Raw genomic sequence first — 25,726 nt, 5'->3', positions numbered from 1 at the left:
AATTGTACCTGAAGCATCCCCAATATTATATATATGATTAATTAATGAAACCAATTAACTTGTATGAAAAGCTTATATATTAGTTTAACATTTGATATTTGTAATTAATTAATTAATTAAGCTTTGATTAATTAATAATTACCTCTTTGTGATTCCAATGTCACTAATAATTAAGATATATATATATATATAGTGTGTGTGTGTTTTCATCTATATATATATATATATATACCTGAAATTACTCCTATTTCAAGATAAGGCTTCGTTGGGGCAATTCCGATTGTAACCAATTCCCCAGTGTCTGGAACTCTCTGCATTTTGTATATATAATATTTATATGTATACTCGTCATTAATTTTTAGAAACTCCCTTAAACATATATAATAATTAAGCACATTCTCAAACTAGCTATACATAGATATATATGTATATATATACCTTTGGATGGCTTGTAAAAGGTCTATTCCAAGCTGGAGAAAGATCCCAATTGCCTAATGTTTGTAATGTAGAAATGTCAATCTCTTGAGGCATGTGATTTTCTGCGATGGAATAAGTTGTGCAACAGGGAAAGGGGGACATGAATAGCCAGGCTTTGATGGAGCATACAAACAGATGGAACAGAAAAAATCTCAAGTAAAAGAGAAAAATAGAAATATTTGAGGTAGGAAGGGAGCGTACCTCTCTTATCTGAGGTTCAAACCCCATGTCAAGCATTCTGTCAGCTCAGCCTCATCTAGAACAACAAATGAAACTCTTGAAAGTGAACTATTTCCTTGCTACAAATGATCTATAAATCTCCCAGGAGTAGCAACAACTATATCAACTCCAGCACGGAGCTCAGACCTCTGTTTTGGCATCCAGCAGTGAAATCAGTCAAACACATATTGATATGGGCTTTTTCACGAGGACAGAAAGTACATTCCATACACCCAAAGAACGGTGTATTTCAGACTTAAGATAAAAGAGAAGTCGAAATTGAAATTAAGGGTACACATCCTACCATAAAGAATAAGATATCAATTAAATATTTAATTAATAACTCATTTGTTAGAACATAAAATTTAAATTATAGGAAAATAACCACAACATATGAGAAATGTCAAAAATAAATAAATAAACAATATAGATCAACATAATCCACCCAACAGTATTCCCTTTGACCACACAGGGGAGAACTTAAGTAAACAATAAAACTATAAATCCACATCAGTCACCTGGTCAGATATATTAGTTCCACCAACAACAATTGCAGTTTTAAATGACTCGAGAGATTTGCTAAAAGCCTTAACCTGTAAAGTAAAAAACAGAAACTCATTATTATGACACAGAATCAATACACAGTGACAACACAATATACTCAATTATCTTGAACAAATATATCATGTTCAATAACATTAATATCCAAATGGCGAACGGAAAAGGTGCTTAAAACTGAAACATATAGAATCTACAAAATGTAAAGTAGGAATTCTACTTGAAAATAGAAACTACCATAATGAGACACCTGAAACAGTTCTACTCACATAAGATGCAATGAGGAAAGGAATACACACCCAGGCTTATACAATTATATGTAAAATAAGATGACTCTAAACAGATTCAATTGCAGTTATAATTATCGAAACCACTTATCTCATTCATTATTGCATAATTTAATAGTTTACTATGAAGTTCCAAAAATAATTATTACCACATCTTATTAATAGGTCATTGGTTTGCTCCCATCTTAAAATCAACTACAACTACCATCTAAGATCAGATGACTCTAAACAGGCTTAACTGCAGTTATATTTATCAAACCACTTATTACCACATATTACAAATATCTCATTCATAGCAGCATTGGATTATTTAATAGAGTACAATGGAGTGCCAGTGGCAAAAATAATTAGGACCACAGATTACAAAATATCTCACTGGTTTGCTCCATCTAAAAATCAACTAGAATACCTCCTTCTCAATTTGTTGAGCAAGCTCTCTAGTATATATATATATATATATATATATTATTTTGATTGATATATCATATATATATATATATATCTCTGAAATTATAATATATATATATTTATATAAGCAAACAAATAAAAAAAAGAAGCAATATACAAACCTCAACCCACGGCTGGAACCGTGAGCAACCAGCACCGCCGGAGCCGAGAACCTGCACCGCCGGAGCCGAGACCCTGCACCGCCAGAGAGCCTGCTGGAGCCGAGACCTGCGCCGCCGTGAGTGCTGGAGCCGTGCGCCGCCGTGAGTGCTGGAACGCTGGAACCGCCGTCGACGCCGCCGAGAATGCTGGAACGTCACTACCGTCGAGCACCACCTGCTGCCGTTCATCTCCTTCAGCCTTGGTCATGCCGTTCAGCCGTTCATCTCCTTGTGTGGCTGCTGTGAGTATATGTAACCCTATAAAACCCCAAATGTGTATAGTTTTTTTAAGTATATATATGTGTAACCCGAAATATATGGCTGTTTTTGAGAGTTTTACTTAAAATATTTAAGGCCTTGCTTTGGGAGTCTTAAATACTTTTAGGACTCTCAGTGAGTCCTAAAAAAATATTAAAGACTCCCAAAGAAAGTCCTTAAAATTATTAAGTAAGATATATTTTTTTTTAGCCCAGATTTTTTAGGACTCGCAAATTCTTTTAGGACACTCATTGCGAGTCCTAAAAGAGTATTAAGGACTCCCAAAGCAAATCCTTAAAAATATTAAGTAAAACACTTATTTTTATAGCCCAGATTTTTTAGGACTCGCAAATTCTTTTAGGACACTCATTGCGAGTCCTAAAAGAGTATTAAGGACTCCCAAAGCAAGTCCTTAAAAATATTAAGTAAAACACTTATTTTTATAGCCCAGATTTTTTTAGGACTCGCATTTTCTTTTAGGACACTCATTGCGAGTCCTAAATTGTGTTTTTTCAGGACTCTCAATGAGTGTCCTAAAAACTTCATAAATATTTTTAAGGACTTGCATTTATGTGCGTGTCCTAAAAAAGTGTCCCGTAAAGGTTATTTTGTAGTAGTGAGTGATAAGTTTTAATAACTATGTAATAGTCTTTTATATAATGATAATTATATGAAAATTATTGATAATTAATAATTGTCATTGTTATATTAACAACAATGACATGTAATATATGACACTACAACAAATTTCATTATTAGCGGCGGGGGACTTCGCTGCTAATAGGCTTTAGCGGCGAGCCTCCGCCGCTAATACCCCGCGCCTAAAAAAGTGTCGCTAATAATGATTATTAGCGGCGGACTGACACACTCGCCGCTAATAAGCAATTATTAGCAGCGGACATTAGCGGCGGGTTCCGCCGCTAATAACTATGTCCGAGGCATTAATATTAGCCGCGGGGTCCGCCGCTATTATTGTATTTATAATTTTTTTTAAATTAAATTTTAAATAAATTAATAAATTAATATTTATTAAATTTAATTATTTTTAAAAATAATTTATAATATAATTTAATAAAAATAAACATTTAATTAATTTAAACATAACTAACATTAAAATTAATATAAATAGTTTTAATATTTATCAACCTAGTAAATATCACTATAGTCATTAAAAATAAATAAAGTATTAATTCAGTCCAAATATATAAACTAGTAACTAAAGAAAGTCATTAAGATTAATATTGAAATTGTCCTCATCTTCAACATTTTGGTCTGGCTGTGAGGATGATGGCTGTGACGATGGCGGTGGCGGTGGCTGTGGCGGCGGTGGCGGTGGCGGTGAAGGAATATATGGTGGTTGTGATGATTGTCCGAGCGTGAGGTCCCCAAACAGATCTCGAAGCTGTGGCTGTGGCGGAGGCTGCATCGATCCTCCTGGAAAATCGGTAAAACTAAAATATTGTGGAGGAGACTGAGAATGGGGTCCAAAAATGTATTGGTTTTGATACTGAGGAGGTTGTTGCGACGACATATGTGGCGGATACATTGGATGAGGTTGGCACAGTTGCTGCGGCGGATACTGTGAAGGAGGCTGGAACTGCTGCTGTGAAGGAGGCTGATACTGCTGTGATGGAGGCTGATACTGCTGTGACGGAGACTGAGAAGATGAAGCACCTTCAGATTGTGGTGGCAAAGGCCTCTGCAGAAAACTGTCAAACATTGGGTTATACAGTTTACTGGGATGCACAGTTGTCGAAGTCTCAAACGTCTCACGAATTGCCTTCACCAGCAAAGCCATAACTCTCATATCTTCATTAGGCGAAGCAGTAGTATTTGCTTGGGACTGACTTTGATCTGTAGAGCTAGAGGATGTCCTTTTTGCCTTCCCTTTCTCCCTATAACCCACTCCTCTTTGGTAGTCAGATCTCTCCCCGAGTACTTTACTTAGTATCTCGTATTGATCGACCGGGGACGAATCAACACCAGATACATTTAGAGATGCCTCACTCTGCTGTTGACTTTGCCTCTCATTCTGTGACCTCTCAACCTCAGCCGCCATTTTTTCCTGTATAAAGATAACATTATAAACAAAAATTAGAAACATTATAAATATTAGAAACAAGAAAACAATACTATTCACTTACATAATCTTGTTGAGCTGCCTCATTGACAAAAGATTTTGTCGATTTTCTCATATGAGCATCCCTCCAAGTATCAACAACATGCGCATGCGGGTTCTCCTATACAAATGTAAACAAAATGTTTCAGAATGTGTTATTTTATAAAATTAAATTAACATCTTCACTTACATATTCGTGACGCTTAGCTGCCAACGACTTTGTGCCTTGTGTTGTTACATACTTCATTTGTCGTCTGTTTGCTTGATTTTTAGCGGAACGAGCCAAAAATCTTTCGCTCAAAAACATTTCACAAATAAGCTGCCAAGCCTCCTTAGTGCAATGGTTAGGTGGCTTAGAGAGGACATTCTCCAAATCTTTTGGTCCAGCATAATGATTTTTGAAGTGTCTATGTCTATAGTTCTTTCTCTCGCGATATCTTTCCCCCATCTCCTTGTTGAGAGTTGTCAGAACTGACTTACGTTGTGGATGACCGTCTATATTATAGTAATACTGCATTAGGAAAAAAAATATTAGATAACTTGTAAATAATGGAATTAAATAATGAAAAGTACAAGATTTGTAATTTTTTTACCCTCATACGATCAAGCACTTGATCCTTAAACTGTTGAGGTACATCAGCAAAATCCAAATAATGCCCCGGACACAACATGGAAACTAGAGTTCCCAACATGCAAATAAAAGCTTGATCCTCCTGCCCAACCACTTTGTTGGTCACAGGATCAAGCTCTAGATCCAATGGTTTCCCAACTTTTTTCCTTCGTTCTTCAAGAACATTATTACTAGCAGGGCCACGACCTTTTCTTCTCGTCGACGGGGCTTTAAAATTTATTAACAATAATCAGTATTAGTATTGATGTTATATTTATCTAACAATATAATTTCTAAAAATAATTTTGATATGCAATATTTAACCTGACTCGCAAGATGTTGGTACCCTAGAAGGATCTGGCGGGTCTTGACCCCCACCATCTCCGCCATGATAAGTAGCTATATCAGCTGACATTATACTTCAGTTTAAAATTTATTAGTTAGTAATTAGCATTAAATAGAAGTATATCACATTGAATTCATAATAATAATAATTACAAAAAAAAAAACTTCATTATATTTAAATATATAGTTCTGTTACACAAATAGAAAAAACTAAAAAGAGTAATCACTATCATTTCCATCAGTAATCGGAGATACATTTTCATCTTCACAAAGCTCAAATATCTTATATTATAATTACAAAAAAACACTTCATTATATTTAAATACATAGTTCTGTTACACAAATAGAAAAAAACTAAACAGAGTAATCACTATCATTTCCATCAGTAATCAGAGACACATTTTCATCTTCACAAAGTTCAACAACCAATTCATCTTCTGCATCTGCAACGTCCTCATGTTCTGACATTTCAGCTTCGTCGTCACCATCTTCATCAGCTCCAACATATGCAGCAGGTTGATCAGATTGCATAATCAACTCTCCGAGGTCCACAGTCAACAAAAATTTTGATGAACTTGTTTCATGTACAACATCAATAACATCATTAACCTCATCAGAATTGTCCTTAATGTCCCAAATCTGTCGATGATTCACATCTTCTACAACTTTCCAATCACGACCTCTAAGTAAATCATCGAGATAGAAAACTTGCTTAGCTTGAGTAGCAAGTATGTATGGCTCATCTTTGTACCATTCACCATTGACGTTTATACTGGTGACATTATTTTCAATGACTGTTTTCTTCATTCTTGGATTTGTATTAAACCATTTGCACCAAAATAATGCCACTGAATATGCACCAGTGAAAGAAAGTATCACCACTTCTTCAAGCGTGCCGTAAAAATTAAAACCTTCTGTTCCGGCAGCAGACACTCCACTATTCTGTGTGGTGCGCTTTTTGTCTCGATCATGTGCAATAAATCGAACACCATTGACTATACAAAAGGTCAAAGCCTCGTCTGCAACATAGCCTTCGGCGATCGACCCTTCAGGGCGAGCTTTATTTCCCACATAATTCTTTAATTTTTTCATGTATCTTTCAAAAGGATACATCCACCTCATAAATACCGGACCACCCAATATTGCTTCTTCTGGCAAATGCAATACCAAATGAATCATTATGTCAAAAAAAGCTGGAGGAAAAATGAACTCCATCTTGCACAATATCTGAATAAGATCATTTTGTGCTTCCTCCATATCTTTAACATTTAAAGTCCTCGAACATATTTGCCTGAAGAAATTGCACAATTCTGCAATAGTGGTCGATATAGATTTTGGAAGAAACTTACGAACACCGAGAGAAAGTAATCGTTGCATTATCACATGACAATCGTGTGACTTCAACCCAAGAATATTTGTATCATTCTCGGACACTTTCTTCTTCAAATTTGAACAAAAACCATCTGGAAATCTAACTCCTTTTATAAACTGACAAAACTGTTGCCTCTGCGTCGGAGTTAACACATAAGGAGCGTGCGGCTTCATCAGCTTCCCATTCTCATCTTCATAAATCCACAATGATTCTCTCACACCCATCTTTTTCAAATCATGTCTGGCATTAGTGGTGTCCTTAGATTTATCACTGTCTAAGATGGTGCCAAGGAGACTATCACACACATTCTTCTCAACATGCATGACATCTATATTGTGTTTTAATTTGTTTGTACACCAATACTCAAGCTCGTAAAAAATACTTTTTTTCCTCTAATTACCTTCATCTACTCCTCTTTTACGTTTCACACCCCCAAACTGGACATGTTTTCCTGGAACTTGCGCTGCAAGAGCATTAACTTTTTCTAGTATATCCTCACAAGTAAACCGTCTCGGAGGACGTCTTCTCTCAACTTCTCCATCGAACTCTTTGTCTCTTCTCATTCGATGAGTACTTGGCAAGAATCTTCTGTGACCAACGTAAGAAGTCTTACCGATCACTCGGATGGAAGTTGTGTCCTCATTACACGTAGGACAAGCTTTGTATCCCTGACCACTCCATCCAGACAAACTACTGCGAGCTGGAAAATCGTTCACTGTCCACAAAAGGGCTGCCCGCATCTTGAACATCCTGTTGGTCGTACTATCTCTTGTATCAACTCTGTTAACCCACAGATCCTTCAACTCATCCACCAATGGTCTCAGAAATACATCCATGTCCTTACCGGGTGATTTTGGCCCAGGAATAAGGAGGGTCAACATGAAATAATTGTCTTTCATGCACAACCAAGGTAGCAGATTATAGTTTGCCAACACCACAGGCCACATGCTGTATGCAAGATTCATGTTGCCAAATGGATTAAATCCATCAGCAGCTAAGCCCAGACGAACATTTCTGGGATCCCTTGAAAAATCAGGATGCTTGGCATCAAAGTCCTTCCACGCAGAGCCGTCCACCGGGTGTCGCATCACCCCTTCATCTTTTGATTTCCCGGCGTGATGCCATATCATGTGTTTTGCTGTAATCCTTGAACTGTATAATCTTTTCAACCGAGGGGTCAACGGAAAGTAACGCATCACCTTGTGTGGCACTTTTTTTCCTTTCGTCATTTCGGAAGTAATCCATCTACTACTTCCGCATACTGGACATGTCTCTTTAGATGCATGCTCATTGTAAAATAAGCAGCAATCATACTGACACACATGAATGGACTCGTATCCCAACCCTAATTTTTTCAATCTCTTTTTCGCCTCGTAGTACGATCCGGGGATTTTGTTCTCCTTAGGAAATGCAAGCTTTAACAACTTCAGCAATTCATCAAATATGTTGTTAGGCATCTTCCCTCTAACTTTTAGATGCAATAACTTTGCTAAAAAGTTCAGGGATGAAATCCAATCACAGCCAGGATACAACTCCGCTTCAATCTCCTCAAATAACTCGTCATAATACTGACTCCCACCGGGATCCCTTTCTACTTCCTCAGTTGTCGGTAAAAGGAAGTCTTCCACAACTTGAATCATCTCATCGTCTTCATTCTCATCAACCACCTCATCAGCAACAATTTCTTCCACCTCACCATGAAAAATCCACTTATCATAAGCTTGATGAAAACCCCTATCGAATACATGTGCCCGAACTACATCCAAAGATTCAAATATATTATTATTGCATCTTACACACGGGCACCTAATTCTTCCATCAGAATCTTTATGTTCCGACGCCATCCTCAAAAAAGCTTGCAGACCATTCCAATATTCTTGACAACCACGATTTCTCAATGTTGTCCAAGTCTTGTCAATCGCCATCTAAAGTGTTATAAGAGTGTGAGTTTTAGTAATGTGAATAGAAATGGATAACAAAGGAGATTTGTTATCATTTTTGAAATCTTATGCAATATTATAATATCTTATGCTATTTTATGATGTTTTATTTGATAATGTTATTTATAAACAAATTAATTTTTTTTCCTAAACTAATTTATTATTTATTAAAATTTTATTAAATATTATATCTAACTTTTATTATTTAATTAATTACATTATTATAAATTAATTAAAAAATAAATTATTATTTATTCTTAATTTTTTAAACTTTTATTAAATATAATTATCAATTTCTATATTCATGTAATTTATAAATTATTATTTATTCATAATTTTTTAATTTGTAATAATAATAATAATTTTATAAATTAATTATTATTTGACTTTAAGACTAATTTATATTTTTAAATAATTAGATAAATTTTATTAATAATATTTTTAACTTATCATTTATGTGCCGATATCCATGTAATTGATGGTTGTAGTCAACAACCATCAATCACAAACATACCGAGACTAAGAAAATAAATTAACTACTAATTAATTTTTTTGTTCTATTTTTACAAATTATAATAATAATATATGTTCAAGCAAAAAGGAGAAAAAAGAACAAAATAACATGATAATATGCAATTATTGTTGTTTTTTTTTTTTCTATACTCACTTTTTTTATTAAATAAACTATCTTAAATTTGTTTCAAAAAATTTCACAATCTAAACAAAATTAGTTTCCCTATTAAAAATATCAAGTTGCGGTGAAAATTAGTTAGTAGTATAAAAGCTTTCACTTATTTGACTAAATACATTTTTTTTTTTGACAAAAATTAATAAGTAGTTCAAAAAATTTGGTGTGGCCGCTAATAATGGCAATGGAGTAACACAGACGTGATATAATTAGTTTGTTTCAATTTTAATTTAAAAAATAATTACAAATTTTTTTAAAATAAAAAATAATTCAAAATTTATTACTAAAATTTAAAAATGATTCAAACATTAAAAATATATTTTAAATTTTAAATTAATTTTAATTGAATTTTTATATTTTTCTAGCACTTAGTTTAATTAATATTATATAATTAAGAAAATGGTGATAAAGAAAATATGGGTGCTAATAATCTGATTGATTAAGTTTAAATCTTCTTTATTCAATATTAACAAAAACACTATATTTTACTTAATAATAAATCATCTATTATTATATTTTATAAATTAATTTAAATTATCACTTAAATTTTGTTTTTAACCAAAACAGTCCTATAATTATTTACATACCAAGATTAAAAAATAAAGTAAGAACAAACACATATATCTTAACAATAGATGTCAAGATTTACATACCAAGGATACTAACTAAAGGACTCAAAACTCAAATATTATACACTAAACAAATACAAAATAAATTATTCAAAAAATACAAAAGATATTAATTACAAAAAATATATCCACACCTGTTGAGGGTGTGCCAAGGTCGTGTGTGTGTCGGGGTCGTGGGTGTGTCGCTGTCCTGATAAAAAAAAATTAATACCAAAAGATACACGAAAAAAATTCAAACCAAAATAATATAAAACTAAGTATAAAAAAAATGCAATATGTTGGTTAGGCATTACATTGCAAATAAGTATAAAATACACCATTGAAGATGATTAAAGTAGAGAGTACAAAAGTAGCTAGCATAAAACACGTGTTTCTATACCACTTACAACAATGACATACACAAGTATATTTATTTTAGTCAATTTATTAATCTAACTTTTGCAAGTGCTTAAAATGCATGCACTTGTTTGATTTAAATTAAGAAATAAAATCAATTACATTGAGTAACTAAATTCTAGGAATTAAGTTTATGAAAGTATAAAATATGATATGGATAAGTTACATAAAAAAATTATAAAGAAATTTATTATTGTTGATATAAATGAAAGCTGCCAACAAATATATGAAATAAAAACTTGACATGAATAGAAATTAAATTAAACAAATTAAATTAAATTATTTATTTAGATAATATTATATCAAACTTTTATTATTTAATTCATTAAATTATTAAACATTAATCAAAATTAAATTATTATTTAAATAATTATTTATTCTTAATTTTTTCTACTTTTATTAAATATTATTATCAATTTCTATATTCATGTAATTTATATTTAACAATATTATTCAATAAACAAATTAAATTAAATTATTTATTTAGATAATATTATATCAAACTTTTATTATTTAATTCATTAAATTATTAAAAATTAATCAAAAAATAAGTTATTATTTATATAATTTTTTATTCATAATTTTTTATACTTTTATTAAATATAATTATCAATTTCTATATTCATGTAATTTATAACTATTTAATATTGGATAATGTTATTCAATAAACAAATTAAATTATATAATTTAATTAGATATTATTTAATTAATTAAATTAATAAAAAATAATTATTATTTATTCATAATTTTTTTTATAATTTTATTAAATATAATTATCAATTTTTATATTAATGTAATTTATATTAAACAATATTATTCAATAAACAAATTAAATTAAATTATTTAATTAAATAATAATATATCAAACTTTTATAATTTAATAAATTAAATTATGAAAAATTAATCAAAAATTAAATTATTATTTATATAATTATTTATTCTTAATTTTTTTATACTTTTATTAAATATTATTATCAATTTCTATATTCATGTAATTTATATTTAACAATATTATTCAATAAACAAATTAAATTAAATTATTTATTTAGATAATATTATATCAAACTTTTATTATTTAATTCATTAAATTATTAAAAATTAATCAACAAATAATTTATTATATATATAATTATTTATTCTTAATTTTTTATACTTTTATGAAATATAATTATCAATTTCTATATTTATTCTTAATTTTTTATACTTTTATGAAATATAATTAATATTTCCACAATACAATATTTAAAACCTTATACACAAAATTTACAGATAATAATCTAATACACTTAAAGTCTAAAATAGAAGAAACAAATATACCAGTTTCAAAATTTAAGTGTCCAACCCCAAACCCATGCCCCCGGTCCACCCACAATCTCAATCCCCCGACCTTAAACAACACACACACATATACCCTTTTGTTATTTTTTATTATTTAATTAATTAAATTAGTAAAAAATAATTAAAAATAAATTATTATTATTTGAAAACACTATTAGTAAAAGTGCAAAAAACATATACCAGTTTCAAAATTTAAGTGTCTAAAGTGAACATTCTACAACTAACATTTTGCATATCAATAATAGAGAAAAACCATTGTATTTAAAACTAAATGACTTGCTTACCTCAGGAAGAGCCACAGGAATGCTCACGGAAGATGCCTCACGGAATGCTCACCGACTGCTAAACCCAAAAAAGAAAAGAACAAACAATAGAGTTGTTTATCAAAAAAGAAAACAAGAAATGGAGTTTGTTTATCAAAACCAAACGAAAAAAGAAAAGAAATAAAGAGAATTAATATATATATATATAATAGACCCAAAACAAACCTGTGCAAAATTTCTCGTCGGAGAAGAGAAGTTTTCCTTCGGAGAAGAGAAGAGACGCGGAGAAGAAATGGCTGTGCAAATGCCTATTATTGTTGAGCATTAGCGGCGGGACCGGCCGCTATTATCGTCTCCCGCCGCCATTAATATTATTAGCGGCGGGGCCCGCCTCTAATAAAAGGTGATTACCCGCCGCTGATACTATTAGCGGCGGATAGTCCGCCTCTAATATAGGTGATTATCTGCCGCTAATAAATTTTCAAAAACTGTTCCCGGGCATTTATTTTGGAATATTAGCGGCGGAGGTCCGCCGCTACTAGTGGTACAGTCCGCCGCTAATAAATTTTTTAATATTTTTTTAAATACTCCCTTATTATTAACGGCGGACCCCCAAGTCTGCTGCTGATAAACTGAATATTACAGGCGGACTTAGTCCGCCGCTAATAATAACGCCGCTAATAGGCTTTATTCTTGTAGTGTGAATCATGATTTAATTGGTGTATCCCAATAGTGTAACTAGTGTTTATCATATTTATATAATGTTTATCATATATTCTATTTATAATAACATATTAAACAAATATGTGTAACTTCATATTGTGTAAAGGACTGGATCAAATATTCCAATTACATATAGAAGTATGTATATATTAACAAAAATTAGTATTTCTATTAGTTATGATATATACATATCATAACAAAATGATATAACCCATAATTATTGGAATATTAATTGTATACTCATATATTTACTATTGATTGGGTTATGTTATAATATAAATATTAAATTATATTGTTATGGATTAATCATATTGTATCCTTATAGTATGCAATAATTATATACGTATATTTAATATATGTATATTATTTATATGTAATCATTAAATTTACATACTAATTTTATAACTGGATTTATATTATAATACTTCAAATAGTAATATATACCTTAATGCCTAGTAAATGGAATGAACATAATATAAATACTCAATAGGATGTGGATTATGATATGTTAGAACTGGTTATTAACACTGTTATAATGTCATCTTATTTAATATATACGTATGTTAATAATCTATTTATATATGACCATATTAGTAATTACTCAACGATACATATGATAATATACATTAATAAATATTATGATTACCGAGCATTGAGATTGCCAATTTGTATGATTATGTACTCAAATTATAGTAAATTAGATTTATGATACATAGTAACGTAATTAGTGATTATAAATATTAACACACTAATATTTACATCACTAATTATCATGAGATATGGCTACATGTAGCCCATATTGAATATTGTATGACGTGATCCTGATTATCAATAGATAGTGTGAAGTAAAATAACATAAATCTAATTTATGTTTTATGATATCATATGAACTAATCATGATTACCATGTGTGATAACACGGCGTAGTTATCATATTATAACTAAGTGATATTACATGGGCTCTGCGTGACAACCTATCTTGTAAGTATCACTACATATAACAGTGATTATTATACAATGGACTAAATGGTTCATTAAAACCTATTGCCCACAGATAACCCTCCCAATGCTCTGCCAATACATTTATTAGACTGAATGCAACTTACAAATATATATTAGTTTGTAATCTTATTAGTCTGTATATACCAATATATCAATGATAAATGGGTAATTACACTTTATAATATCACAACGCGTTATATAATTAATCATGTAGCAATATCTACATATTAAAATACTTAATCATAGAGCAATATACCGTTATATATTATTAGCCCATGTTATATGTGATATGACATATTGTAAATAGTATATCACTATGTACATCTTATTGGGATCATATTATATTGTATACATGAATTCTCTTTAACATAAATTGTAGGATAACTTACCATTAATAAATGATGATAATGACTAGTCATACGTTAGTTTGATGACTGTGTATTATGAGGATAACTTTACAATTAACTTTACAATATACTGAACAGTGGGGATTGTACATATAATATTAATATATATCCGCTAGTATACATGAGTTAAACCATACAGTACAAGAAAGTCTAAAATTAGAGACGGAACAATTAGAGGCGGACTTAGTCCGCCGGTAATATACGGGTTATTAGTGGCGGACTACTGGGTCTGCCGCTAATGTGGAAATTAATAAAAAAATTATTTTTTTTATTAGCGGCGGTCTTACCAATTATTAGCGGCGGGTAGTCCGCGCACTAATACAATGCCCGGGAAACGAAAGGGTATTAAGTTTCAAAATTATTAGCGGCGAGTATTTTCCCTTAGTAGAGGCGGACTATCTGCCACTAATACTATTAGTGACGGGTAAATATCTGCTGGTAATAAGCCTATTACCGGCGGGATATATTAATAGCGGCGAGTTCCGTCGCTAATAGTTTATTACCGGCGGGATAATATTCATAGCGGCGGGTCCCCGCCTCTAATAATCTTACATATTGAAAATTTTGCACATCGTTTCGTCCGTCCCTCTCATTTCTCTTCTCTCCCTCTCTTAGACGCACACTTCTCTCAGTCCTCCCCTCTGTCCGAGCACCACTACCACCCCTCTGTCCGAGCACCACCACCGCCTCTTTGTCTGAGACCTCCCTCTCTCTCTCTCTGACTCTCACTTGTACTGTTGGGCTACGGGGAAGGACGGGGTCAGAGGCTCCAACACAGGTACTCTCTTTCGTTCTCACTCTCTTTTTCACTCTCTGTGTCTTGCTGGTGGTAGCACCCTCTGGAGCCAATGTGGTGGCCTTTGGTGTCGACGAAGCTAAGGGCCTTTGGGTGTGCATTGGCTCATGGTCGGGGTCGAGGCATGTGACGACGATACACATGGTAAGTCTCTCTTTATATCTCTCTTTCACACACACTCTACCTATCTCTCTCTAACTGGTTTTTCTAATATTTAGGTGGTGGTGGTTCATAGTGGGGCTGTGAGGTTTGTGGGTTTGACCACGGCAGAGAGTTTGGCCACTGATGGGGTTTGAACATAGCATGGATTTCATGACAGGTTTTCAGATTTTTGATGTTCTTAAGTTTGTTATGTTATTTTATGAATTTTTTTTTAATGGTATATGTTTCAGATTTCACATATTTCAGATTTATGACGTTCTTAAGTTTATTGTGTTGTTTAATAAATTATTTTAATGGGATTTGTTTCTGGATTTCATATTTTTTAAATTTTATTTGTGTTTTTATAAGTTGTTTCCTACTTTAATGGTGTTATTATTTTATTTTTTTGTTCCTTAAATTATGTTTATTTTTTTGGACCACCACCAGTGTATGTATTTTTGTAATGATATTGGTTTCATAATATATATTAAAAAAATTGCTTTGGTCTTATTAAAAAAATAGATTTATGTGTTGTATTATATTATATTGTATTTAATTTATTGTTAAAAGAATGAGATTTAATTATTAAAAAATTTATAATTAAAAAAATATTAGTATGTTGCTTTATTTTTTTAGCAGAGCATCAAACTTTTGAAAGAAAAAAAATCAGATTATTAATGTATGTTTTTATTGTTTTTTTGTATTAATAATATGTTGATTTGTGTTGTAATATTATTTTAATAAATATTTTGTTGTTCTAGTTATTCTAGGTTTGTTGTTTGGAGATTTTAAATTTTGGGATATGACAAATTTAAGTTATTATGTTGTCAAAATTTTAAAAAAAATTATATATCTTATAATAAATGTTCTGGAATTTTCTGAGTGTAGGATTTAAAATTTTTTAAAACGATCGTATTAAACTGTTATGCTGTCAATTTTTTTTGTGAAATTTTATTAAGTAAAGTAGTTTTAATTTTTTTTTTTTGTTATATGTTATGTCAACATAATGAGAATTGTAATTAATATTATTTAATTTAGTTAATTAGTATTATTATAATTAATTGAAAATTATTAAATAAAGTAATTAGTAGTTAATTAGAAGTTAATTTATTTTTTCTGTCTCAGTATGTTTATGATTGATGGTTGTTGACTACAACCATCAATTATAGAGATATCTTCACAGCAGCAGTCTCCATAAGCTTATTACCCTCCACCACCAGCACCACAGTTTGCTTCACCACTAGCACCACAGTTTGCTTCAGCACCATTGTCGTGCCCTAACATTATTGATCAAGATATTGACTTGAATGTTAATTAATATTTCTCGCTTGGTTGGCCCAATCCAAACAATAGTAATTAGTTTGCGTTTTTTAATTAAATTAAGACAATTGATATTTTATTATGTTTATTTTATGATTAGTTTATATGTAATTAAATTAAGACAATTAATATTTTTATTATATTAATTTTATGATTAGTTTATATGTAATTTTGTTTCATGAATATTAATTGTGTTATTAATAATTAATTTTAATTTATGTTTAATTTTATTATCTTTAAATAAGTATTATATGTATATTTATTATTAAATAAAATCAAACGAATTATTATATTTTAATATTATTAATTTATTAGCAGCGTATTAATAGGGGCGGGACCTGCTGGTATTAAATAAGTCAAACGAGGTTGACTTTTATACTGGTGGACTCCCGCCCCTATTAACCCACCGGTAATAATAGAATACCGGCGGGGTGTCAGTCCGCCGGTAATACCCCTAATCACCGACTGAGTATTACCGGCGGATTATTACTGGTGGACCCCCACTGGTAATATGTATTACCGGCGGAATGCCTTATTATTACCGAAGGAAACCTCCGCCTCTAATACTCCTTTCTGTTGTAGTGATATATTATGACAATTTATATATCTCACATAATTACATATTTACATACATTATGCGACTAAATATTATATATGACTAGTCATAATATATAATATATTATATTATTATATAATATACTATATCATATAAGTTATTATGCATTCCCATTAATTATATCATATATTAATAAATATCTTCATTAATAATAATATGTTAATAGTTCACATATGTAATTATATAGTAAACACTACAAGAAAGAAGACTTTTGCTGGCGCAATTCAGAATTGCGTCGGCAAAAAAAACATTTACCAGCGCATTTAGTGAAACGCGCCGGCAAAAACAAGGACTTTTGTCGGCGCAAAATTGCGCCGGCAAAGGTCTATCGATTTTTTTTTTAAAAAAATGATACACTTTTGCCAGCGCATTTCACCTAACGCGTCGAACGCGTCGGCAAAAGTCAAACGTGCATTTTAACAAAATCCACATTTTCAAGAAGGTTGGTGGAGGGACTTTTGCCGGCGCGTTTCGTTGCGCCGGCAAAAGTCTAATTTTGCGTCGGCAAAAGTTGGACTTATTAAAACGGTGTCGTTTTGATCTAGGGTTTTAATACTGACTTTTGCCGGTGCATTTTTAGACTTTTACTGACGCAACGAAACGCGCCGGAAAAAGTCATAGTGATATCATCAGCCACCCGAGCCCTTCTTCCCCAATTTTTTTTCTTCCTTTTATTTTTTCTCTCTTTCTTCTTCTCTTCTCTCTTTCTTCAATCCTCCACCACCCCCCCAGCCGCACCACCAACACCCCCACCAGTCGCACCCCGAGCCCACCCACCCCACCCGAGCCCACCCACCCCGACGGCCACCCCACCTCACCACACCCGAGCCCCACCCCGACGCCACCGTGAGCCACCATTGTCGCCCCCCTCCTCCTCCAAGTTGCCTACTGTAAGTTTTATAATATAGTTTTGTATTTTATTTATGTATTGAATTTAATTTTTTTTGTTTCTATGGAGTCCTTGAGCCACTGCCTGAGCGGAACCACTGCTGGAGCAGTCAGAGCGGAACCACTGCCGGAGCGGAGCCACTTCACCCACTGTAATATTTGTATTTTTGCTTGTTAATATTTATTATATTGTATTTTGTGATATATATATATATATATATATATTAGTTAAAGAATGAACTTAAAAAAATTTAAGATTAATAATGTATGTTTATATTTTTAAATTGTTTTATATTAAATGTGATATGTTTGTAAATATGTATTTAATAATTTTTTTTTTGTATTAATAAAAAAATTAGTTTTGGTATATGTTTTTTTTTTTGTGGTTAAATATTTGTATATATGTAAATTGATGTATTTGTTAATGTATATATATGTTTTGTATGATATGGGAATATTATGGTTATATATGTGTTTAATTTGTAGGTTTTAAAAATTTTGGGATAGTTTGAAATATAGTTGTTATGCTGCCCAAATTTTGTTAGAGTTAGTAAAATTAATAAAAGTTTAATAATTAATTAAATAAGAGTTTAAGTATAATTAAAAAATACATCAAAAAAAAATAATTTTTAACGATAATTTAAATAAAATAAAATTACCAATCATAATAATTAATAATTAATTTTAACATCAATATTAGATGTTTGTAATTGAAAAAAGTTAAAAATATAAATGATTTATTAAAATATAATTAAGTAAGATATAAATATAATAAAATTGTTATTAATTAAGTAAATAATCAAATACAAATTGAAGAATTTAATAAAAATTACAAAATGAAATTAATATATAATTAAATTAATTTTAAAATAAAAGTAATAAATAAGTAAATGATTTAAAAAATTGTAATAATTAATAATTAGCTACATTTTCTTTGGTAAATATAAATAATTATTTTTGCCAAAGATATGATATTATTATCACTTAGTGATAATTAGGGAGACAAACAGTCATGAAATATTTTGACTATCATTTCCCTCATTTTAAGACAATTATTAATATTTTCTGAATTATTTCGCTCAAAGATGGCGAGCGACAGAAGCTGGATGAGTGCGAGGAATCGTTGGTCTCTGGAGTACGGAAATGGTGTTAAGGAGTTCTTCGAGATCGCTAAAAATCAGGTGAACGATCAGGGTTTGGTTCGTTGTCCGTGCAAAGAATGTGGGAATGTTAAGTTCCAGCCTATAAATGCAATTTTGATGCATTTATTCAACAATGACATCATACAGTCCTACAAAGTGTTGCATTACCATGGAGAGGCTCTGCCGCCACCACCAGATGTGGTACGAGATCAGGATAGAGATGAGATAGCGGATATCCTAGAGGATGTCTACGTTGAAGATGACGTTCCCGCTGGAAACTATAATGATCCTCCCCAAGATGATCCTCAACATCGCGACAAGTATGACAATTTATTTAAGGAGATGTCAAGTGAACTGTACCCGGGTTGCCGAAAGTATTTCGCGTTGAACTTCTTGGTGAAGCTGATGCATCTGAAAGTTATTAACAAGTGCAACAATCATTACTTTGATGGTTTGCTGGAATTGTTAGTCAACGCTATGCCTGGTGGAACAATTTTACCTAAGTCTAACTATGAGGTGAAGGCAAAGTTACGGAGTATTGGGTTGGGATATGAGCCCATCGATGCTTGCAAGCATGACTGTGCACTATTTTGGAAGGAGACTGCGAATTTGGAATTCTGTTCGGTTTGTGGTGAGTGTCACTGGCAAGATAATCGTGGGAACGGGAGGAAAGTTGCTCATAAGGTCATGCAGTACTTTCCGTTGACGCCGAGATTGAAAAGGCTGTACAGTTCGAGATATACTGCAGAGGATATGAGATGGCACTATTCTATAAGGCCAAAGGAAGATGGTGTGATGAGGCACCCCGCTGACAGTAAGGCGTGGAAGCACCTTGATGAGTTGTACCCATCTTTCGCAGCCGAACCTCGAAATGTTAGGCTTGGGTTAGCTATAGATGGTTTCAATCCTTTTGGGAACATGAGCAACTCTTACATCATGTGGCCTGTGATACTTGTCCCATACAACTTGCTGCCGTGGAAGTGCATGAAACACAGTCATTAATGTTGTCTATTTTAATTCCAGGTCCTTCTTCACCTGGAAAAGATATCGATGTCTATATGAGACCTTTGCTTGATGAGTTGAAGGAGTTATGGGTGAATGGTGTCGAGACACGAGATGCATAGAATAGTACCCTCTTCAATATGCGTGCAGTAATCTTCACTACACCAAATACCCATTTTCATAACACATGAATATAAGACTTCTGAAAAAGTATTATGGTAGGTGGCAAAGTAAAAAAAGAAAAAAGCGGTAAAACTTTTGGGAGCCCGCTAAATTATAAGGCGGTATTTTTTTTCTTCCTTTTTTAATTACAGTAAAATAATTTTCTGGGAAGAATGATCCTGTGCTCATCTCTCTCAAAATGCGATCTCCCTTATCTGGCACCTAATTACCAGCATCGGTTCTCAAATACCAATCCCGTCGATAACTGGAACTCTAAGGTCTGGGACTGGGACACGGTTAGATTCCTTGCCAAGCCCCTTGACTCTGCAGCCTCTCCACCGTCAACGCTGCAGACTACGCCAAGACGGAAGAACTTCCTGCAACTCCTTTTAACTTGAAGAAGAAAACCCTCGAGATAATCGATGCCACTCTCCGCCTTAATCTGGGGGGCGGCTTCACTTGTGGGGATGACCCTGGATCCAGACCCAATAAGAGGGTTCACTCTGGCTCTCTCGGTAGCACCACCACCTATCCCATGTTGCCGACCAGATGTAGAGATTTTGCCAGCAGTGTAGCAGGTTTATGCAAATCTCAACTCTCAATTTTTTTTTCTTTTAATTTGTGCTGTAGATTTCTGTTGTTTAGAACGGCGAGGTTCATCATCTTCTTGCTTGCTCTTTGCAGGTTTCATCCCCTTTCCGAGTTTGACGAGGGCAAGTGGAGTTGTAGAAGGAGGCTTGCTGGGCATAATCGGCGTAGGAGGAAAACTCAACCAGACGATGTCAGCTCGAGACTTGTGCTCCCTGGAGATCGAGACAATCAAACTAATGGACACTTGGATATCTTTAACTTGTTGGCTGCTGTGGCTCGCGCACAAGGTAAACGATCATGCTCTAAGGGTTTTCCGTGTTTTGTGTTCTAAATTTTCATTAATATTGTGCTAAATTCGTATGTTGCGTTTTTTACATAGAGAAAAGCGGTGGCAAAACTATGAGTTGCTCTCTTTTATTGAACAAAGAACAGCTCCTTCAGATTCTTAGCAAGATAAATTCAATGCCTTTGGGAAGAATTCAGCTACCAAGGAATATTCAGTCATTCGCACGGTCCTATGGTCATTTGTCTAAACCCCGACAACCATTTTTCTGCCTTGGAATTCTTTCACTTTTGGGTAAGCAATCTCATTTGCTTTGGAGTCCATTACTGGTTTGTAATTGCCTGTTAGATTTTTCCAAATTAATGCTCTCTTGGTTTTGGTTTAGTTTTTGTAACCTGTTTCCGATTTTCTTTCTTGCTAGGTACTTGGGGCATTGAATTAGCTGCGCAGTTGTAGCTTCTGTACTATTGGGGGCTATTGTTTCTCATCATTTTTCAGTTTCAAACCCATTAGCTGCAAAAAGAGATGCCTTACAGAGCACTGCTATTTTGAGCTTTGGATGTATGTTATATATACATATCAACATATTGATAGATATAACAATAAAAATAAGCTACTAATATTACCAACTATTCTTGATGGTGATACTCTGAGCTTTTCAGGTGAAACCAACAGAAATTCTCTTGAAGCCATGGTGAGTCCTTTGTACATTTATACTCATAAATATTCCATTAATCTTCTTATTAATATAAACTAATATGTGTTAATAATTCTGCACTTTGCCAGGTGAAGAGCACAGGAAAAGAATCATTACAATGGGGTGAATGTTAGAGTAGCTTCTTTAGCTCAATGTTCTTAATTACTTGAAAACCATTTAAAACTCACTCTGTTTGTGTTCTTGCTTATACATATATAGATATATATATATATATGTATATGGCAGGACTGGCTGGTGGAGTGTATTCAGGTCTCACCTATGGACTGGCCGAAGCTTGAGGAGCTCATGATTGGCTGGTGGAATGGAGAGTATGTCTAATACTCCTAAGTACCTTCCAGATGTAAGGTCAGCCCATTTTGCTTCTGGAACTGGAAAAATTTGAAGCTTAATATTTAACTCTAGTCTAGTTACGAAATGGTTCAATGTGCTCAACTTGGTCATGTATGGCAATTAATTATTAACAACTCAAATGGACCGTACATGAGTCTTGGATCTATTGCAACTTCACTTGATTGAAAAGTGTGCTTATATGGTATTAGTGGTTTTTGATTCAACAAGAAAGACTTGCTTTAATAATTTTTTTATTGTACATTTATCTAAACCCTTTCATTTACCTTTATGACGAGATTTTTAAGTTTATTGTATGTGTTTGATAAGCTCTTTTGTATCAATTTATTGCAAGAAAGTCTCCATAAACCAGTCTGACTTGCATTCTGTTTTTAGAAAAGGATTAGGACATGAACAACTTATTGATGGCATGCTTAAAGATGGCCTGTGGGATGTCTATATTGATTTTGGAATGGGAGTTTGTGCAGAGATATGTGCTGAACGATATACTATCTCGAGAGAAGAGCATGTATTGTTCTACAAAGATCTGTTTGAATGTCAGGTCGAGAGTATAATGATCTCTAGTCTACTCAGTTCTGAAATCAAATGAACTCCTTCAAACTAATATGAATTCTCTTAACTGATTCATTTTTCTACATGTGTTAGTTTAGTAACCATTCCCAAAAACCATGCATCTAAATAGTTGGAAGAGAGATGTAAATTAGAAAACAATAAGAAACTATACATTTCCAATATTCAGTTTCATTCAATATGTTTCACCATAACACATTAGCTTATTTAATTATTTTCATGCTCACAGGACTTTTTAATTGCAGGATGGCTATGCTATACAAAGCTTTAAGCGAGGAATGGCTGCACAAAAGAGTCAATTTTTTTTCAGCACATAAATTTTGCATTTGGTATAATTTCTCTCATTAAAATGTTTTTGTTCTTTTCTGCGGAGTGAGTATATTAGATAAACCTTTTTATTAGTTTGTTTATATTTGGGGTTTGCTTGATTTCCATATTTAATGTTTTCAACATTTATTTGTTTTGACTTTATAAGATCTTTTTATCTCACACACATATACACTCATACATATAAATACATATTGTTAATATTTTCCTTCTGTTTTTCAGACATCGTGCATTAGTTTCTCTCTAATTATTTACTCATGTTAACACCTATTAGGAGTTGATGCCTGGAGGTGTAAATTCCCCTGTTCGTGCTTTTAAATCTGTCGGCGGACAACCTATTGTCATTGATTCTGTCAAGGGCTCTCACATGCGGGATATTGATGGCAATGAGTACATTGATTATGTTGGTTCATGGGGACCTGCAATTATTGGCCATGCAGATGATGAGGTTCTATTCTTTCTTTGGAATCCAATACATATCTTGACAATTCTTAATCCATTATCTAGGTTTTCAGTCCTGATTTGATTAGCTTTCACAATGATTTATTTTGCAGTAGTGTTTTTAATTCAGAACTAGCCAAACAAGCAAGTTGATGACCCTGTATAACCATATTTATTTTCTTTGCTTCTTAAAGCTTCTTCTTTTGTAATTACTTTATTTTCGTAGGCCAAAGAGTTCATTGGATTGGATTTATTTATGTGTCTTCTGTGCGCAAACTGTCGATATATGTTATGAGGATAAATTATGTGTTGTGTACTGTTTTGAGAGTTAGTTATATTTATTGGATTGAATCTATTGTTGTGTGTTGTTAGCATATGGGATATAGGATAGTAGTGGCTGTGGAATTATTTTGTAACTTTGAGAATTCTTTAGAATTCACTGGGAGGCTTAAGGGATCCTCAAAAAGTTAATCTTTGCTCAGTTTGATGTGAAACTTTTAGATAATCAAAGAAATCTTTTGTTAGAGCTTTTCAGTTTGTTTAATGGCAGAGGGCGAGGCAATGGCTTTTGAGTTGGGCATTTTCAGAGAATTGATCTCTTTTTGCTCCCAAATTCTCAATATTGCAATGGTTTTGAATCTCGATCATATGTCAAGTGGCACTTTTTGTTTTGATTTTATGTAAATGAATTGGTAGTTTATTTAATCTCTGCCATCATAATGATTTTATACCGTTAAAATAGTATACTATTTTCAATTCTAAGTTCTTACCAAAATCAACTTAAATTGAAAGAATGATCATTAATACTCCATGATAAAATTTATGTGTATATATCTTTACTTTTGCAGAACAATATATTCACAACTAGATTAGCTTCTATCAGGGAGAAAATTTAAGTTCACAAGTTTATGGATTCAATTCAAGAGATGGAAGTCACCCTTGGAAAAGCTATAAGATTGGGACGATATTCAATATGCAAAGCGGTGTTATATCCTCCTTGGAAGGCATTGGGGGCATAACTTCAGGCCGAGGGCAACCACGATTCATCAATAACTAACGTAAGTTTTGCTATCTTGGTTGACACCTTTTTCCAAAACATGCTTTTCACTTTCAATTTATGACAATTTTAATGTCTCTATGATGCAGGGAGGTTCTTCAGAAAGGCAGGAAGAAGATAGTTTTCTCAACATGAAACAAGCAATGTTCTGAGGGCTCTAAGGACAGGTGCATGAGAAAAAAAAAAGAAACAGTCTTATTATTCAGGGCATTGATTGATCTACCAAATCTAAGACTTTTTTTTATTGAAGTATGTGTTTGATCTTCTTATTTTGTTTAGTTTTATTCTCTCTATTTATGATTTGCTTATTTCCATGTTCCAGATTCACCATTCTTTCACCAACTAACCAATCCATACTTGTTCCAAGTCTGGCTTACCACAATCCCAGGTTTGTTTTACGTCTTCGAATATTATTCAATTTTTATAAAAATATTTACTTATAATAGTATGGTAGGACCTGTCGTAATTTGAGATTATTTTACATCTCTAAAGATGGTTTTTCTTCTTCTTTTCTTTTCAATTAAAGCTTTAGCTCAAGTGCACATTTTTCTTCTATATGAGGTATTATAATATGAACTCAGTCCAATTTTTTGCATATTATTTTCAATATATATAGTTTGTTATGGTTGATATTCTTATTCATTTCTCACTTTGTTTTAATAGGCTTTATGTACACTGAAAATCTGAGATTGGAATTGTTTAGAATTCTATATTTCTGAATGGAGCTCTTGATTCCCAATTATGATTTCAGATGATGATGATGATGATGCAACAGGATTAACACTATGCAAATTCAAGCCAAATTTCTCCACCCTGTTTTCCATTTCCTCAAAGATTTTCTTATTCTTCTCTAGTCAAATAACCCAACAGATAGCTGTTACTACAATCTACCAAAGAGTCTTCCATTTCCATTTTGCTTTGTGCTCTTCAATTTTTAATTTTTTTAAATATATTTGATGTTATTTGCCCCTGGGACTTTATTTGAGGTGTTTGGAAAAGTACATTTTGATTTGTGATGATTCGAAATTTTGTGGTCAACTTTTGAGATAAATTTTGTCATTTTTCTTATTTTTACATTTCAATATG

General features: G+C 32.4%; 1 protein-coding gene and 2 long non-coding RNA genes across 5 annotated transcripts; 1 reads left to right on the top strand and 2 right to left on the bottom strand.

Moving 5' to 3' along the window:
- Nucleotides 1-469: 469 nt before the first annotated feature.
- LOC133801722 (uncharacterized) lies at nucleotides 470-2,374 on the bottom strand. Of its 3 annotated transcripts, none has more exons than XR_009876923.1 (4): nucleotides 1,951-1,983; nucleotides 1,215-1,289; nucleotides 679-845; nucleotides 470-539 (listed from the first exon to the last, which is right to left on the bottom strand). XR_009876923.1 is itself a non-coding variant. In XM_062239983.1 (4 exons), the coding sequence occupies exons 1-3, from the start codon at nucleotides 2,336-2,338 to the stop codon at nucleotides 777-779; spliced, it is 372 nt and encodes a 123-aa protein (XP_062095967.1). In that variant the 5' UTR covers nucleotides 2,339-2,374; the 3' UTR covers nucleotides 470-539; nucleotides 679-776. The 3 variants fall into 3 exon arrangements, 2 of the variants coding, with proteins under 2 accessions (XP_062095967.1, XP_062095968.1); XM_062239983.1 differs by lacking the exon at nucleotides 1,951-1,983 and adding an exon at nucleotides 2,111-2,374; XM_062239984.1 differs by lacking the exons at nucleotides 470-539; nucleotides 679-845; nucleotides 1,951-1,983 and adding exons at nucleotides 856-996; nucleotides 2,111-2,374.
- A 2,601-nt stretch (nucleotides 2,375-4,975) lies between these two features.
- On the bottom strand, nucleotides 4,976-12,740 carry LOC133801124 (uncharacterized). The gene is made up of 4 exons (XR_009876742.1): nucleotides 12,129-12,740; nucleotides 10,245-10,300; nucleotides 5,120-5,364; nucleotides 4,976-5,037 (listed from the first exon to the last, which is right to left on the bottom strand). It is a non-coding gene; the product is annotated as an uncharacterized LOC133801124 (long non-coding RNA).
- A 9,064-nt stretch (nucleotides 12,741-21,804) lies between these two features.
- Nucleotides 21,805-22,382, top strand: LOC133802346 (uncharacterized). Its single transcript, XR_009877251.1, has 3 exons — nucleotides 21,805-21,873; nucleotides 21,966-21,999; nucleotides 22,123-22,382. It is a non-coding gene; the product is annotated as an uncharacterized LOC133802346 (long non-coding RNA).
- The last annotated feature ends 3,344 nt before the right edge of the window (nucleotides 22,383-25,726 follow it).

This window comes from Humulus lupulus, chromosome 9 (assembly GCF_963169125.1).
Source record: "Humulus lupulus chromosome 9, drHumLupu1.1, whole genome shotgun sequence".
Classification (NCBI taxonomy): Eukaryota; Viridiplantae; Streptophyta; class Magnoliopsida; order Rosales; family Cannabaceae; genus Humulus; species Humulus lupulus.
This window is presented reverse-complemented; position numbering and strand designations above follow the sequence as displayed.